Source organism: Prionailurus bengalensis, chromosome E4 (genome assembly GCF_016509475.1).
Source record: "Prionailurus bengalensis isolate Pbe53 chromosome E4, Fcat_Pben_1.1_paternal_pri, whole genome shotgun sequence".
In the NCBI taxonomy this organism is placed as follows: Eukaryota; Metazoa; Chordata; class Mammalia; order Carnivora; family Felidae; genus Prionailurus; species Prionailurus bengalensis.
The window spans coordinates 68,394,015-68,408,988 of record NC_057360.1 but is presented as its reverse complement, the minus strand read 5'-3'; the positions used below and the strand labels follow the sequence as shown (position 1 = coordinate 68,408,988).

Here is a 14,974-nt window from a genome sequence, read left to right as displayed (position 1 = left end):
CACCCTCCTCCCCCCATGATGTGACTTGTGGAGATCCTGGAGGGAGTAATGACTGGCAGGGGACATAATGGGGGGCTTCTGGATATTGGTAATGTTCTTTTGTTTTACCTGGGTGAGATCGTATGGGTGTGTTTGTGTTGCGAAAATGTAACTGTATACTTATAATTTATATATATTTTGTATCTAATATCTAAAAACATAAATTTAGAGATCTATAATGTCTGTACAGATATCTATTGTATAGATATGTACATATTTGTATAGATATTATATAGTATATACATTTAATATACAGATATGTTAGATATTTATGTGTAAAGTGATAACGATTATTCTTCTAGGAGGTAGGATTATGAATCTCTATTGTACTGTTTTGCTAATTTGTGTTTTCCAGTTGGTCTTCATGAATATGTATAACTGTGGTAACAGTTTTTAAATAAATAGTTTTTACATTTAACATCTCCTAAATAAAGGAAAATGACATCCGTTGTAGTGCCTCCCAAGAGAAAAGCGTTCCTTACCCTCAGAGGCAATGGGAGTGTCTCACCAGAGCCTTGCCTGGTCTGTTTTGCCTCCGGCACGTCTGCCCGTCGCCCTGCGTGGCTTTCTGGACCTGTCCTCTCTCCCTGGATGCCTGGCTGTCTGGTGGACGCGGAAGGAGTGTGCGAGGGAGACGCGAGGGGGAGGGCGCTCTGGCTCTCCTCGGCCACTGGGTGCTTGTGCTCGGGACTCCCTGCCGAGCCGGAGGTACTGCTCCTGTCGGATGGGATGGGCACCAGCACCGGAGAGTGATGCAGAGGAGAGTAACGCAGCCCTGGGCAGGGGTGGCGCACGAGGCTGTGAAGCATTCCGTCTCTTACTTAGAAAATAAAAATGCAGGGCACCTGGGTGGTTCGGTCGGCTGCGTGTCTGCCTCTTGATTTCGGCTCAGATCGTGATCCCAGGGTGGTGGGGTCAAGCCCTGTGTTGGGCTCTGCGCTGATGGCACGGGACCTGCTAGGGATTCTCCTTGCCTCTCCCTCGGCCCTTGTCACTCACTCGTGCGCCCTCTGTCTCTCAAAAACAAAACAGAAACTTGAAGCAAGAGCTGAGGAATCTGAAGAGATGACAGAGGCCAAGATGAGCAGGCTGCCCGGACTGGTCCAAAAGCGCCAGGGAGCAACCGAGGGCTTCGAGCAAGCAGAGGCCCGCCAGTCTGTCACCACAGAGACAGGCAGCCGCTCCAGAGAGTGATGTTCATAAGCGAAGACTCACGGCCTTCCCCAGCCACCTTGTGTCCACCAACAGAGAGATGGCAAGTACTGAGGACGTCTGCACGTACGGCTCCCTGTCCCTCCTGCTGAGGTCTTTGAAGAGCCTTTAGGCAACCTGGCTTACTGGCTTTCTCCTCTTTCAGTGCTGGGTTTTATCTCCACTTCCTGCAGGTGTTCAGACACCGTTACCTTCCTGCTCTGTGCCTCCAGAACACCATGTCCCTGCCCCTGCTGGAGCGGCCACCACACTGGACCTCCTTCATAGCTGGGTCTCAAGATGCACACAACCCTTGAAAAACAGTAGACACCCGGCAAATGTTGATCTAAATTGTTGAAGGTGGGTCTTTTTCCGACCTTTGACCCTTTCACCAAAAGGAGTGACTGCACACGTTTCTTTTCCTTAAGGCTTTTATTCTCCACTCTTTCCTTCTAAGATTTTTTAATTCTTAGCAGATCATTACATGTTTATGTCTGCATGTGTCCACTCCCACGTGCATCAGAGGGCCTGTGGCCATCCACTCTTTTTCTGGTACTTGTCTTATTTTTGCTCCTCAATATCAGGACTGAGGATGTGTCACATAAGTTGCTTTTAGCTGAACTTTCACTTTTTTCAAAAAAAGATTTTTTTAATGTTTATTTTTGAGAGAGCGCGCGCCTGAGCAGGGGAAGGGCAGAGAGAGGGAGACACAGAATCTGACGCAGGCTCCAGGCTGTCGGCACAGAGCCCGATGCAGGGCTCGAACTCACGAGCTGTGATATCATGACCTGAGCTGGAGTCGGACGCTTAACCTACTGAGCCACCCAGGCGCCCCTTAGCGGAACTTTTAAAAAGGGATTTCCCCTACACACTGGAAGGTGTTGGTCCTGCACTAGCCCTTTTCCTATTTGTCAAGCCCTCATGAGAAGCGGGGCGCTGTGCTGGTTCGTGATTCAGCAGCGGAGACCGCCACTGCCTTAGACGGATTCGTTCATTGGATGGACATCCTCTGCAAACATAGAGCAGGGCGCTGGGCTTAGTCCTCGGTCAAATACTCCTTCCTTGAGGAACTGACATTTCTGTCAAGTGTTCAAATAAACAGAAGGTGGTTGATAAAAGGGCCAAGGGAACTCCCTGTTTAAAAGGCCCTGAAGTGTGAAGGATGGGGTGGGGGTGGGGTGGAGAATGTTCACGATCTTCAAGAGCGCACCTGTAGTTGGAGTGGGGGGCTGTATATAGTGGGCTGGATGAGGCTGAAGAAGTAGGCAGAGACGGAGTAAGACGGAGGCTGCATGTGTGGTAAGGCTGCTTTAGCCAGGAAAGTTTTAGTCGTAAGTGACAAAAATCCACCTAAGGAAAAAGGGAAGCCTTTATTGGCTCGGAAACTAAACGTTCCGGGCTCTTCCTACCAAAGATGTCACTGAGTTGTGAACCCTCTCTGTCTCACGGTTGCTCTCCTCCGGCTGGCCTGTGTGATGTGGTCCTCGGATCCCCTTTGTGACACAGAGGCCGAAGACTGGACTGGAGGGGAATGGGCAGGGCTAACTGATAAGGGCCGCTCTTGAAAGTTGCCTTCTCTTCGGGCCAGGTCTAGGCGTCCCCACCTGAGGCCCCCTGGGGGAGGGCAGGAGGTTGGCCTCTGAGGGAGCTTATGGAGGCGGAGAACGGGACAGGTGTGTGTGTGTGTGTGGGGGGGTGTCTGTTTCCACACTCGCTTTTTTAAAACGGCAAGCCCAGAGTCCCCTGTCTCTTTGAGGACCTGAAATGCCTTTGCTCGGCGGCATCCTCGTCCTTCCAGAGAGGCAGGACCGTTTGGATTGGTGAGCGCGAACAAGGAGGGCGGCCACGCCAAGAGCTCCTCCCGAATCCCGCCCCCTCGTTCCGGCGCTGGGTGCCCGGGTGCTGAGCGGCTCCAGAGCTGCTGGGGGCAGAGGGCCGCCCGCTTCCGCCCCGCGCACACGCGGCCTGGGCAGAAGCACGTCCCACCTGGGGACCCCCTTTCTTTCTGGGCTCCGGCGCTTCCGCCTCCGGGGCGGAGACTCCTCCCCTCTCCGTCCCAGTCGCCTTCCCCGGGAGAGCGGCCCGAACAGCCTCCGCCCGCCGACCCCCTCCCGCAGCCCGGCCGCCCCGGCCCGCGCGGCTTCAGCACCGCGGACAGCGCCCCGCCCGCGGCATGGCCCTGCGCTCTGGCCCCGCCGCGCTGCTGCTCGGCTGCGGCCTCCTCGGGCTGCGCGCAGGTGAGGACCGCCTCGGGCTCCCGGGCTCCGGGGTGGGAGGGGGACCCCCCAGAGCTGGGGCCGTCCGCGGGGGGGGGGGGGCGCCTGGGGGACTGAACGGGAGGAGGATGTCCCCAAAGGAGTAAGCGATGCAAGGAAGCGAAAGAGATGCGGGCCACGGTGGTGGGGAGGGCGTGGGCCCAGAGAGGAAGGAGGGAGGGGGTCCCCCCGCGATTTCTGGGGTGTCAGGAGGGCACACGCTGCCGTTGAGGTGCCACCTGACTTCTCGTGAAACGTTTTCACAAGTACTCTAGCTGGATCGGCACCCTCCCTTAGCTCTCCAGCGTTTCCCGTACCCCACGTCGGGCTCCTGAGTCTGGCCACTCCGCAGGGGCAAGGCAGGAAGGGGCGAGAAGTGACTTCTCAACTCTCTTGTGGGGTTGGACAGAAGACTTGGGAGGGAAGTCGCTGGGCCAGGCTGAGGGCTAGGAAGGAGCTCGAGGGGGTGGGGCACATGGGTGCAGAGTTGCAAGAGAGTATGTGGAGGGGCAGGAGGGGCAGGTGTGAAGGGGTTACACAACTAAATGTTTTCCACACCTGCATGCCATGGGAGGTGGGCTCCCGTGCGTGTGGAATTTGGGACTGAACACATGGTCCGACCTACAGCACAGGCAGCCCAGCCCAGCTATCCTCTCCAACCCAGCAGTGCCTTTGAAGGTGGGGGTGGGGTGGGGTCACAGCCAAAGTCACATGGGGAGGCACATAATGTTACTTGTACACACAGATGGGCACTGACTGAGGAGAAAGGTCGTGTGGTGTGATATAAATAGCCGTTCCCTTTCATCACCATCCCAAACTCTCCTCGAACTGCAGGGATCTTTCAGGAGAAGCCATGAAAACATGAAATCTCCAGTCTTTTGAGACCACTGTCTGAGACCTTGCAGGAAGAGCAGGTCTCCACAATCCTTGCGGAATGGGTTCCTAGTCTGGAGACATCTGTGTGGGGCTCCCTGGTCAGTGATCTCAGAGAACGGCTTCCCCATGAGGGGCCCCCACGGGCTGACCTAGGCATTTTGGTGTATCCTTAGGGATGGAGCAGCGGGACGCTGCTGTTTCAGCCTGGCTGGCCCACTTGGCTAGGGAGAGCGGGATGCTAGGTGGGCCCCCCTTGCCCACTTCCTTCCTTCCTGCCCCCCCACTCCCCTGCCCAGGCGTCTGGGGTACTGACACGGAGGAGCGGCTAGTGGAGCACCTCCTAGATCCTTCCCGGTACAACAAGCTCATTCGCCCAGCCACCAATGGCTCTGAGCTGGTGACCGTTCAGCTCATGGTGTCGCTGGCCCAGCTCATTAGTGTGGTGAGTACGGGTCCCAAACTCTCCGCCCAGCCACTGAAATCTGAAGAGCCAAGATTGTGCTCATGTTTGTGCTTATTCCTCTGGAGCTCCCAAGGCTTGGGGAGGTATGGGAAGGACGTGGGTGCTTGTAGTGAGCCTGCCTGCTGGGGGCCCTTCTCAGCAACTTCTCTTCTCTGCAGCATGAGCGGGAACAGATCATGACCACCAATGTCTGGCTGACCCAGGTTAGTGCTCTTCCTGCCCGGCCCACATCCCCGGTCTCCTCTTTCCTCCCACCCGCTCCCCCCCCCCCCACTACTTTTTTTTGTATGTGCTTTTTCCTCTTTTAATCTCCTCAAGAAAGGCGGAACGGTATAGACTTTGGATTCCTAAATAACTGATCTGAATCTTGGTTCTTCCACTCACCAGCTCTGTGACTTTGAACATGTTAAGATCTGCGAGATCCATTTTATTTGTAAAATGTAGATTCTAATATCTTGGCTTAGATGTGCAGATTAAACGAGGACGTATTTTATGAGCCACATTGGCTGGGCAGAGGAGTCCCTGTCAGGAGGGAGTGGCTTTTCAAAGCCTCCTCAAGCCAGATGCCCCATCCTCCCAGTCTCTGTCCTCGACCTTGAGCCCCACCAAGGTCAAGGCCGGCAATGCTCTCTCCCCCTTTCCCAGGAATGGGAAGATTATCGCCTCACCTGGAAGCCTGAGGAGTTCGACAACATGAAGAAGGTTCGGCTCCCTTCCAAGCACATCTGGCTGCCGGATGTGGTCCTATACAACAAGTAGGTGGCCTGGGAGCAACGGGAAGGCGGGTGGAGATGACCAGAGTGCTCTGGGAGGGAAGGGGTCTTGGGGAAAGTGCATCAGCTCATGCTGGGAAGAGAGGGGACCTCTCACTGGCACAGACACAGTCACTACGCAGACAGGCCCAGACCACGGCGGGGTGGTGTGAAGTACCCCGACCACCCCGAGGTGATTTGGGCCGTGGCCAGTCCCCTCCCAGCCAAATAGGAGCCCCTGGCGTTTGGAGCCGCAGCGGGATACGAACAAGGGCTGGCAGCTGCAGCGCCTTCGCTGATCCCGGAATACGCTTCCCTGGAGCACCGTTCAGGATCAAAGAGCCTGGCGGTCCCAGTTTCTCCCCGGGTTCTGTCCCCTTTCCTGCGACAACCCCGCTGACCTTCAAGGTCCCACATCACTAGCGGGTCCCTGCCCCGCTCTCACCTGCCTCTGTCCCCCTCATTGCCTGGGGCTCCTTACTCTCCACCCTCGTGTGGAGCACCCGGTTTGCGCGATGCGCGATAAGTAGCAGACAGCCCCCCTCATCCACCCGCTTCTGCCTCTGAAAGGCCTCACAGGCCTCCCGACCACCAACTCACCCATTCCCCTTCTTGCTCACTCCCTGCCGCACCTCTGTACGCTCCTGGCCCCTCCTGGCCCGTTACCCTCACACCTGGGTTGCCCACCCCGAGTCTCCCTCGCACTCGGCGCTGGGCTGACGGGTAGGGGGCGGGCACGCTGGAGCCGGGGCTCACTGTGCGCGTCCTCTGGCAGCGCCGACGGCATGTACGAGGTGTCCTTCTATTCCAACGCCGTGGTCTCCTACGACGGCAGCATCTTCTGGCTGCCGCCCGCCATCTACAAGAGCGCCTGCAAGATCGAGGTGAAGCACTTCCCCTTCGACCAGCAGAACTGCACCATGAAGTTCCGCTCGTGGACCTACGACCGCACGGAGATCGACTTGGTGCTCAAGAGTGACGTGGCCAGCCTGGACGACTTCACGCCCAGTGGCGAGTGGGACATCGTGGCGCTGCCGGGCCGGCGCAACGAGAACCCGGACGACTCCACGTACGTGGACATCACGTACGACTTCATCATCCGGCGCAAGCCCCTCTTCTACACCATCAACCTCATCGTCCCCTGCGTGCTCATCACCTCGCTGGCCATCCTCGTCTTCTACCTGCCGTCCGACTGCGGCGAGAAGATGACGCTGTGCATCTCCGTGCTGCTGGCGCTCACCGTCTTCCTGCTGCTCATCTCCAAGATCGTGCCGCCCACCTCGCTGGACGTGCCGCTGGTGGGCAAGTACCTCATGTTCACCATGGTGCTGGTCACCTTCTCCATCGTCACCAGCGTGTGCGTGCTCAACGTGCACCACCGCTCGCCCACCACGCACACCATGGCGCCCTGGGTCAAGGTCGTGTTCCTGGAGAAGCTGCCCGCGCTGCTCTTCATGCAGCAGCCGCGCCACCGCTGCGCCCGCCAGCGCCTGCGCCTGCGGCGGCGCCAGCGCGAGCGCGAGGCGGGCGCCCTCCTCTTCCGAGAAGCCCCCGGGGAGCCGGCGGGCCCGGCGCAAGGCTGCGGGCTCCGCGCGGCGGTGGACGGCGTGCGCTTCATCGCGGACCACGTGCGCAGCGAGGACGACGACCAGAGCGTGAGTGGCGCCGCCGCGCGAGGCTGCCGGGAGTGCGGGGGGCGTGGCCTTCTCCGTGGGCTTCCGGGAGGCGGTGCCGAGGCTGCCGGGAGTGCGGGGGGCGTGGCCTTCTCCGTGGGCTTCCGGGAGGCGGACCGGGCCGGGGTGGGGGTGGGGGTGCGGGTGGGGGGCGCGCGCGACCCCGGACGCGTTGGGGGCCTTTACGGCTTGGCGGCCGGCCGGTGGCCCCCGCTCGCCCCCCAAGCCCCAGTTGGTGATGTGACCGTCGTAGTTCTGGGCACAAAGGGCACGAGTCGCCCGTGCGCCCCACGGCGCGGTGGGGGGGGGGGGCGCGGCAGAACTGAGGACGGCCGGGGCGGGGGTGGGGGGAGGGGAGAAGAGGTTCCGCGGGAGGACAGTCCCAAGTCCCGGACCCCTATGTGCGCCTTTGGGCCCCGGGGTGGCCGGACCCGGAGAAATCGTTTTGGAGGAGGGGCCGGTGGAGGCGAGGGCTTCCCGGAGCACCCTGCGCTTTGCGCACACCCGGCTCTTTGCTCCGTGAGCCGCGAGACCGCGCAGGGGGAGAGTTCTGCGGGCGCCTTCCCCCGCCCGCTTTGGGCGGTCAGGCTTCCGGTACCCGGGCCGCGTCCAGGCTGTGGCTCCGCAGTGGTTGCCATGGTGACGGGCCAGGTTTCCGCCGGGATGCAGCCGTTCCGGTTTGGGGGGGGGGTGAAGAGGGGCGCCTCCAGCACTACCGTGAGGGGCTGGGCCGGGGAGGGGGGGTGGTGCGGCTTCAGAGCCTGGCGTTTCTGTGCCCCGTTCTGGGAGCCGGGGCTTGGCCAGGGAGCGGGGTGCGTTCCTGATGGGCGCAGGGAGGGCCCGGGCCCGGGGACCTGCGGCGGGAGCCTCAGCTGCCGAGGCCACGTGGGAGATGCAGGCGGGGCGTGCGGGGCGCAGCCACCCGTCCCCCCGCCCTTGCCGCAGTCCGTTCTGTGCCGCGCGCGCACTGCGCTGGGTGCCCGGGGCGCAGTGGCCTACTTGGACGCCTCAGACTCTCCTCGTCCAAGCCCCAGTGCTCCGTCTATACCGGACCTCCAGCCTTCCCACCTTTCAGTAAATGGCATCCCGTCCACCCGGTGGTTCAGACCAGAAACTGCAGTGCCCCTTGACCCCTCTCTTTCTCTCTTAAACCTCCCTCCCCTCCCCCGCCCCCCCTCCCCCCTGCATCCAAACCGGCACACATCCTGTCCCGTGAGCACAGACTCCAAAATCCTTCTCGGGGTCTGTACTCTATTGCCCTGGCTGGAGGCCTGGCCCAGGGCAGGATCTCCTAGGTGTCTCCCTAAGTCAGCTGCTCCATCCAGATACACAATATCTCTTTATGTGGTACCTTGTCTCCCTGGCTCGGATCCTTGGGTCATCTGGCTGACTAGCCTAAGCAAGCCAAGCTCTGTGCTACCTCAGGACCTTTGCACACCTCTCTCCGCCTGGAATGCCCTTTCTTTTTACTGGGACGTCTGTAGCTCATGCTGCTTTTGCTCTCAGGGTCGTGAATCCAAGCTCCAGGTTGGGTGTGGAGCCTACTTAATAAGAAAGTCTTTTAAAAAGTCTATTACTATTATTAATCTTTGTTCTCCTGTTTGAGAGTAAGTTGCAGACACTGTGACCCTTTATCCCAAGTACTTCAGGGTGTCTGTCCTGAGACCAGGGATACCGTCTCGCACAACCAGGTTCAGTGATCAAATTCCGGACATTTAGAATTAATATAATATCTTCATCTGATATGAAGCCCATATTAAAAATTTCCCAATTTTCTCAGTAATGGTCTCTGTAGCACTTTCCCACCCCAGGCCAGGAGCTCAAGTTGCATTTCGTTGTCCTGTTTCTTTTTCTTCGATCTGCAGCAGTTTCTCAGCTTTGTTTTTCATGGCATCAACATTCGGGAGGATACGGGCGGAAGGTCCCGGCTTGGGTTTGTCTGATTGTTTCTTTCTTCGCTGCGTTCCTGCCACAGCCACGTCCTTCCCACTTGTCACGTGACCTTAAATGTCATTTCCTCAAAGAGGCCGTCCCAGATCACACCTGAGCTTGTGTGTCTGTCCTTCGTTTCCCATGAGGGCCGGCCGGTGCGTGGCCATCCCGTCCCGCCGGTCTGCTCCCTCAGCCACAGCCTGTGTTTGTCTCGATCTCAGTCATACCCCAGGGCTTGGTGCCAGGTGCACAGTAGGCACAGGTGTGACAGGTGAGCCAGTGCTCAAGCTGCCTCCTTCCCAGGCCCCCGGGGGAGCGGGTGCAAAGGCCCCGACGCAGACCGGGTGGAGCGGCTCTGAGGGGAGCCCGGCCCTTCACGCAGGCCCCGTGGCAGCGGTCGGACCCAGGGGTTATTCTCTTTCTGACCGATTTGGTCCCAGCTGGGGACCAGTCCTCACCCTCGGGCCCGCGTGCCGGAGGTGGTGCTGCGGGATGGGGCTCCCCCGGCGGCCGCGAAGAGCGAGGCCCGCAGAGGCAGCATTCGCTGGCACTCTGTTGCAGACGCTGGGGTTACACGACGGAACAGATAGGGTCCTTGCGGTTTAGGACCTCCCCGCTGGCTGGGGTGGGGGTGGGGGCAGACATGCAAATCCAAGTGGGGACACAGTGCAGGAAAAATACCGTGGAGGAGATGTGCACACGGTGTCCAGGGGGACGGCGTTCACTCTGAGCAGGAGTAACAGGGAAGAGCACTTCGTACAAGAGGCAACGTCCGATTTGGGCTTTAAAGGATGTGTAGGAGTTCGCCAGGCAGAGAAGGGAAGACCAGGATTCTAGACAGAAAGGAGGCTCGAGGCACAGAGCCTTGAGAGCACGACTTGGGCTTTGGTGAGTGTGGCTTGCGAGGCGGCGGGCGACGGTGCCCTCTGGATGTCACCGGCACCCTGGGGAGCGTGGACGGGCCTCTAGAGGCTTCTGAGCAGGGCAGCTTTGGAAAAGTCAGTCTGGGGTCATGGAGGGAGAGGGGTGTGTGTGCGTGCAGTGAGACTGCTCATGCCTGTTCCCTCTCGCCCCGCGGCCCCCTGCCCCTCCGTCCAGGTGAGCGAGGACTGGAAGTACGTCGCCATGGTGATCGACCGTCTCTTCCTGTGGATCTTCGTCTTCGTCTGTGTTTCCGGCACCATCGGCATGTTCCTGCAGCCTCTCTTCCAGAACTTCTCCGCTGCCGCCTTCCTGCACGCGGACCGCTCGGCGCCCAGCTCCAAGTGACGCCCTCCCCGGCCCGCGCTCCTTCGGCCCCTTCGCCCGTGCCCTCTGTTGCCAGTAGTTGGGGCGGAGGGGGGACAAGTGAGCGGGGGGCGGGGAGGGGGGGAGGCTGCCGCGGATCCATCCTTTCCCGCCCCCCGGGCCCCTCCCCAGCACCTGTGGCGGCACACGGCGGCCGGCCTGTCCCCTTGCACCGGCCAGGCAGGCTGGTGGGGCAGAAGGCTGACGAGGGAGAATGGGGATGTGGGCCCTCCACGCCGAGGGAGGGGTGGCAGGGGAGGGGCCGGCTCGGGGCAGGGTGGCAGGGTGGGGCCGACTCCGGCGACCTGATGGAGGGAGGGGCCCGATGGGTGGACAGCACCTGGGCTGGGGCGTCTGCCCGGAGGGGGGGGCTCACCTGTCGCTGTGGTCGGATTCCTGGGGGGGGGGCCTCCAGCCCAGCCCCACAGCCCTCCGCTCCTAAGGGGCCCCGGAGCCCCAGCTCCCTCTGCACCCCTTCCTTGCTCAGGCCAGGGTGTGGGGGGCAAGGCTGGGTGTCGGGGGAGCCTCTGAGTTCTGAGGGTGCGCAGTGCGAGCTCGCCGGCTGCTTCTGGCCCCCTGAACTGACCGGGCGTTTGGAGTCAGGAAACCAAAGCTGTCGGCTTTAAGCTGACCCGGCCTCTGTGCCCTCCACAGAGGGCGCCGGGCAGGAAGCGGTGGCGCCGCCCCAGCCCTCCCCCGCCGGCCAGACCCGAGCTGGGGTGAGGCGCGCCGCGTTGCCGCCTCCGGCTCCTCACGGGGCACGGTCTTTGCCTCTGTCCCTGGGCTCCCGGAGGCCGTGTCCGCTCCCTGCTCCCAGCGACCAGCTGGGGACCCCCTGGCCTCTCAGCCCAGTCAGCAGGCCTCCGATGGGCCTCCTGCCCCCATCCCTGCCACGTGAGTGGCTCCGATTTGCGGTCCCAGCCCGTCCTCGGTGCCACGGAGGGGTTGGTCCGCCCGGTGTAGCCAAAGGGCCGGCCGGCACGCCGTGCTGTCCTCCGCAGCCCAGCCGGCCTCCCGCTTCGGCAGGCACGGCAGAGGCGGGGGCAGTGCCAACGGGTGGGGGCGCACACGGCACAGGCCACGGGGCCAGACGGGCTCAGTGTGGATTCTAGTCCTGGCCCACCACCTGCTCGCTCAGCCACGGGAACGAGTCTGTTCGCCCTGCTGGGCCTCGGAACCCTCATCTCCACCTTGGGGGCGGGACTGCCTCTTGGTGGGGGGGGGGTGAGGGCCAGAGGAGGAGGGGAGGGTCTCCAAGAAGCCCAGTCCGTCCCTGGCACGAAGCAGAGGCTTCGCGAACGTGCAGTCGGGGGGCAGGCAGAGCTGGGGCGCTGGGCTCACCTGACTGTCCTGAAAGCCTCCCTCGCAGACCCTCCCTTACCCCGTGTCTCTTCCTTGAGCAAAGCAAGTCCCCTGAAGCAGGGCGGGCACTGGGGAGCTGGGGACTGGAGAACATTCCGGGGCACGCTCGGTGGGTCTGACGGCCGTGCCTCTCTCTGGAGTGCTTTCTGCAAAGCGTCGTCCTGTTCCTGGGCTGTGCTCCAGCCCCGACCCTGGCCTCCCTCCCGGGTCAGCTCCTCCCAACACGGGTGCGAGCTCGTAGCCCCTGGGCCGATCTAGGCTTGTCCTGGCCGCGGGTGTCCGGCCAGTAGTTGGGCCAGGTGGGCCTCGGCATGCGTCCCCGCCTGCCAGAATGGGCTCATCTCTCCCGAGGGGGGTGTCTTGGCCCCGTGGCCCCCCCCTCCCCCCCCGTTCTAGAGCAGCAAGTTGAAACTTGCTTGCATTATGCCTGGACCCACGGCAAACTCAGAGTCCTGGGAAAGTCCAGGAACCAGAACACCAACTGGAAAGAACCCTCCCCCTGGAGGGTGGGGTGCCCGCCAGAGGCCTTCCCTCCTGGCTCTCCCCGCCCCTCGTCAAGGCCTGGGCCACGCGGAGGGCCCTGTCAGCTGCCGCTGCGCCTGGCCTTGCGTTGAGTGGCTGTTGTCCAAGTAAGTCACCAAAAACGCTAGAGGGGTCTGAGTTGGCAGCTTGCCCAGCGTTTCGTGGGCATCTGACACATGCGGAAACCAAGGCCCGGAGACCGAAAGCGCTTTGCCGTGACCTTGCTCATTCTCGTCTGTGAAACAGGGAGGGCTGGAGCGCGGAAAGACAGACGGCTGCGTACGACGGGGTCACCGGCTGGGCCCTTGGGGCGGTGCCATTTTCGGGGCCCCTGCCGCCGGGGGAAGGGGAGGGCAGCAGGGTCCGAGCCCTCGGTGCTGGGAACTGGGGACAGGCACAGCCCCTCCTCTTCCCTTGTGCCGTCAGGGGCGGGGCCCCGGGGCCGTCTCTGGAGAACCAGGCGCCCAGTCCCGGATCGGAAGAGGGCGGTGCTGACGCTGGACCGAAGCCCCAGCCAGATGGGCTTGGGAGGGGCGCCGAGGCAGTGACTGGCCCGTCTCTCCCAGGGACGGCGGGGCCACAGGCCGTGTGCCAACCACACTGTCCGACTCTGCTTTTGACGGCCAGCGCTGCGGCAGGAGGCGAGCAGTCTATCGGCGGCCGCCTGATGGGCCTTCTCCGCGGACGAGGGCTGTGCAGGGAGGGCAGAGGCAGGACCTGGGGGCTCGACTCCCGCCTCCTCCAGCCCCAGGCCCTTGTTTCTGGACGGCCTGCAGGCAGGGGGCTCCCGCCGACACAGAAGCCGCCTCAGAGAGGCGGAGGGACGGTGGGAGGCGGCTGGGGGAAGGCTAGGGCGTCGGTGAACCCAGTCCCTGGCCGGAGCGGACTCCGGCTCTCAGCCGGCTGCTCCCCCGTGTGTGGGCTGCCGTCACCTGCCCATCACCTGCCCGGGCCGGAGCGTGAAGCGGCACCTTCGGTGTGTGGCCCAGCGGCCCGGCTGGCTGTCACGCGGCTCCTAAGGGACTGTCGGCCTAGGTGTGGCTACGACTCCCGCCCACCCACCCCCCCTGCGCCCCCTGCCCCCGCACTGGCCTTGGTCTCCCTCGTCTGTGCTCATGGAGTATTTGCACCGGTCCTAGCCAACTCCGGGCCAGACGCGCTAGGAACTTCACATTCTCGTAAAGAAAGAGGTTTCCAAAGCTGTCTTGTCTGTCTCGTATTTGGGGGCTGGGGTTGGCAAATTCAGGGACCCGGGACCTGCTGGAGAAACGACTCGTGAGGCATGACAGATGGTTCGAGACTGGAGAGCAGCCGTAACTCCAGTACTGCTCTGTGCCCTACGCGGACACCCATCGGACGGAAAGGAAGCGGCCAAGCGGCTGGGCCCCGAGTCACAGAGCCCAGAACTAGCTCCTGGGTGGGGGGGAGGGAGCTCTGGGGGGAGGGCCCCTTTCAAAGAAGGGGCCGGAGGCAGGCTGGCCGGGTCTCACAGGTCTCCTCACAGCTGCGGCCTGCGTGAACCCCCTTTGCCGTGGGCCCAACCCAGAAGTGGCGTTAAACTGTGAGCCTCCGGCACCTGAAACGAGCCGAGGACACCCGTGGGTCCCCGTGGGCGGCCCTGCTTCCCAGCCCACTTGGAGTGGGGGGTGGGGGCCATCTCGTTCCCTCTGCACACGTGCCCGGCACCTGCACTAGGTGTGAAGGACACCCTGCCCTCCGCGTGGGACCAGGAGCCGCCTGACAGGCTCCTGGTCGGTTCCGGGTGGGGCAGATGTTCCCCTTCGAGGTCTTTGGAAACCCGTCCAGCTGACTCAGCTCGGGGTCTCACGGACCACGAGTGACAGCCATGCAGAACTGTGGTCCCTAATGTGCTCCTGGACACGTCACTGGCCCTCCCGGCCTCAACTGTCCCATCTGCATAGTGGACGGGGAAGGAGGCTTGGCTGGGACTCCGCCTCCCCGTCAGGCACTTGGGCTGGATCTGGTAGAGACCGGGGACTAAATTACCACGTGGACAGGGGGGAGTCCTCTTGGAAACTCAAGTGGAAGGAACAGTCCGGTGCCTCCCACACGTAAAGCAGGGGAAGCCACAGCGGGTCTCCTGGAACTTTGCTCCAAGTATGCGCTTCCCTGCGGGCCCTGGGGGCCAGGCCGAGCAGCAGCTGGGGGCGGGTGCCCTGTGGGGGCGGGGCGGTCATCTCCAAAGGTGTCCCTGCTCTGGGCCGGGGGGCATCCCGTCCGTTGGTGGGCTTGTGAGGAAGGGCGTGTGGGGGCGGGCCCCAGCCCCGAACCCCAGGACCACAGCTCCGTCTGTCCCCAGTCCCCCCGCCCCCAAGACCACAGGCCCCTCTGTCCCCGGTCCCTCCGACTCTCCCCCCCCCCCAGGACCACAGCTCCGTCTGTCCCCAGTCCCCCCACCCCCAAGACCACAGGCCCCTCTGTCCCCAGTCCCTCCCCCCCCCCCCAAGACCACAGGCCCCTCTGTCCCCAGTCCCTCCGACTCTCCCCCCCGCCAGGACCACAGCTCCGTCTGTCCCCAGTCCCCCCACCCCCAAGACCACAGGCCCCTCTGTCCCCAGTCCCTCCCCCCCCCCCCCCCAAGACCACAGCCCCTCTGTCCCC

At 62.2% G+C, this 14,974-nt stretch overlaps 1 protein-coding gene across 1 annotated transcript; it reads left to right on the top strand.

Annotated features, from left to right (window-relative positions):
* The first annotated feature begins 3,122 nt into the window (after positions 1–3,122).
* CHRNB2 (cholinergic receptor nicotinic beta 2 subunit) lies at positions 3,123–10,759 on the top strand. The gene is made up of 6 exons (XM_043568430.1): positions 3,123–3,467; positions 4,658–4,803; positions 4,983–5,027; positions 5,470–5,579; positions 6,352–7,231; positions 10,280–10,759. Exons 1-6 carry the CDS (start codon positions 3,404–3,406, stop codon positions 10,448–10,450), a joined length of 1,416 nt encoding a protein of 471 aa, XP_043424365.1. The 5' UTR covers positions 3,123–3,403; the 3' UTR covers positions 10,451–10,759.
* Positions 10,760–14,974: the final 4,215 nt, after the last annotated feature.

What these genes read in the sequence shown, in the direction of transcription:
- CHRNB2 (XM_043568430.1), top strand. Translation starts at nt 3,404, where the DNA reads ATGGCCCTGCGCTCTGGCCCCGCCGCGCTGCTGCTCGGCTGCGGCCTC. An exon ending in CCAATGTCTGGCTGACCCAG is followed by an intron (nt 5,028 to 5,469) that starts GTTAGTGCTCTT and finishes CCCCTTTCCCAG; the next exon opens with GAATGGGAAGATTATCGCCT. An exon ending in GCGAGGACGACGACCAGAGC is followed by an intron (nt 7,232 to 10,279) that starts GTGAGTGGCGCC and finishes CCCTCCGTCCAG; the next exon opens with GTGAGCGAGGACTGGAAGTA.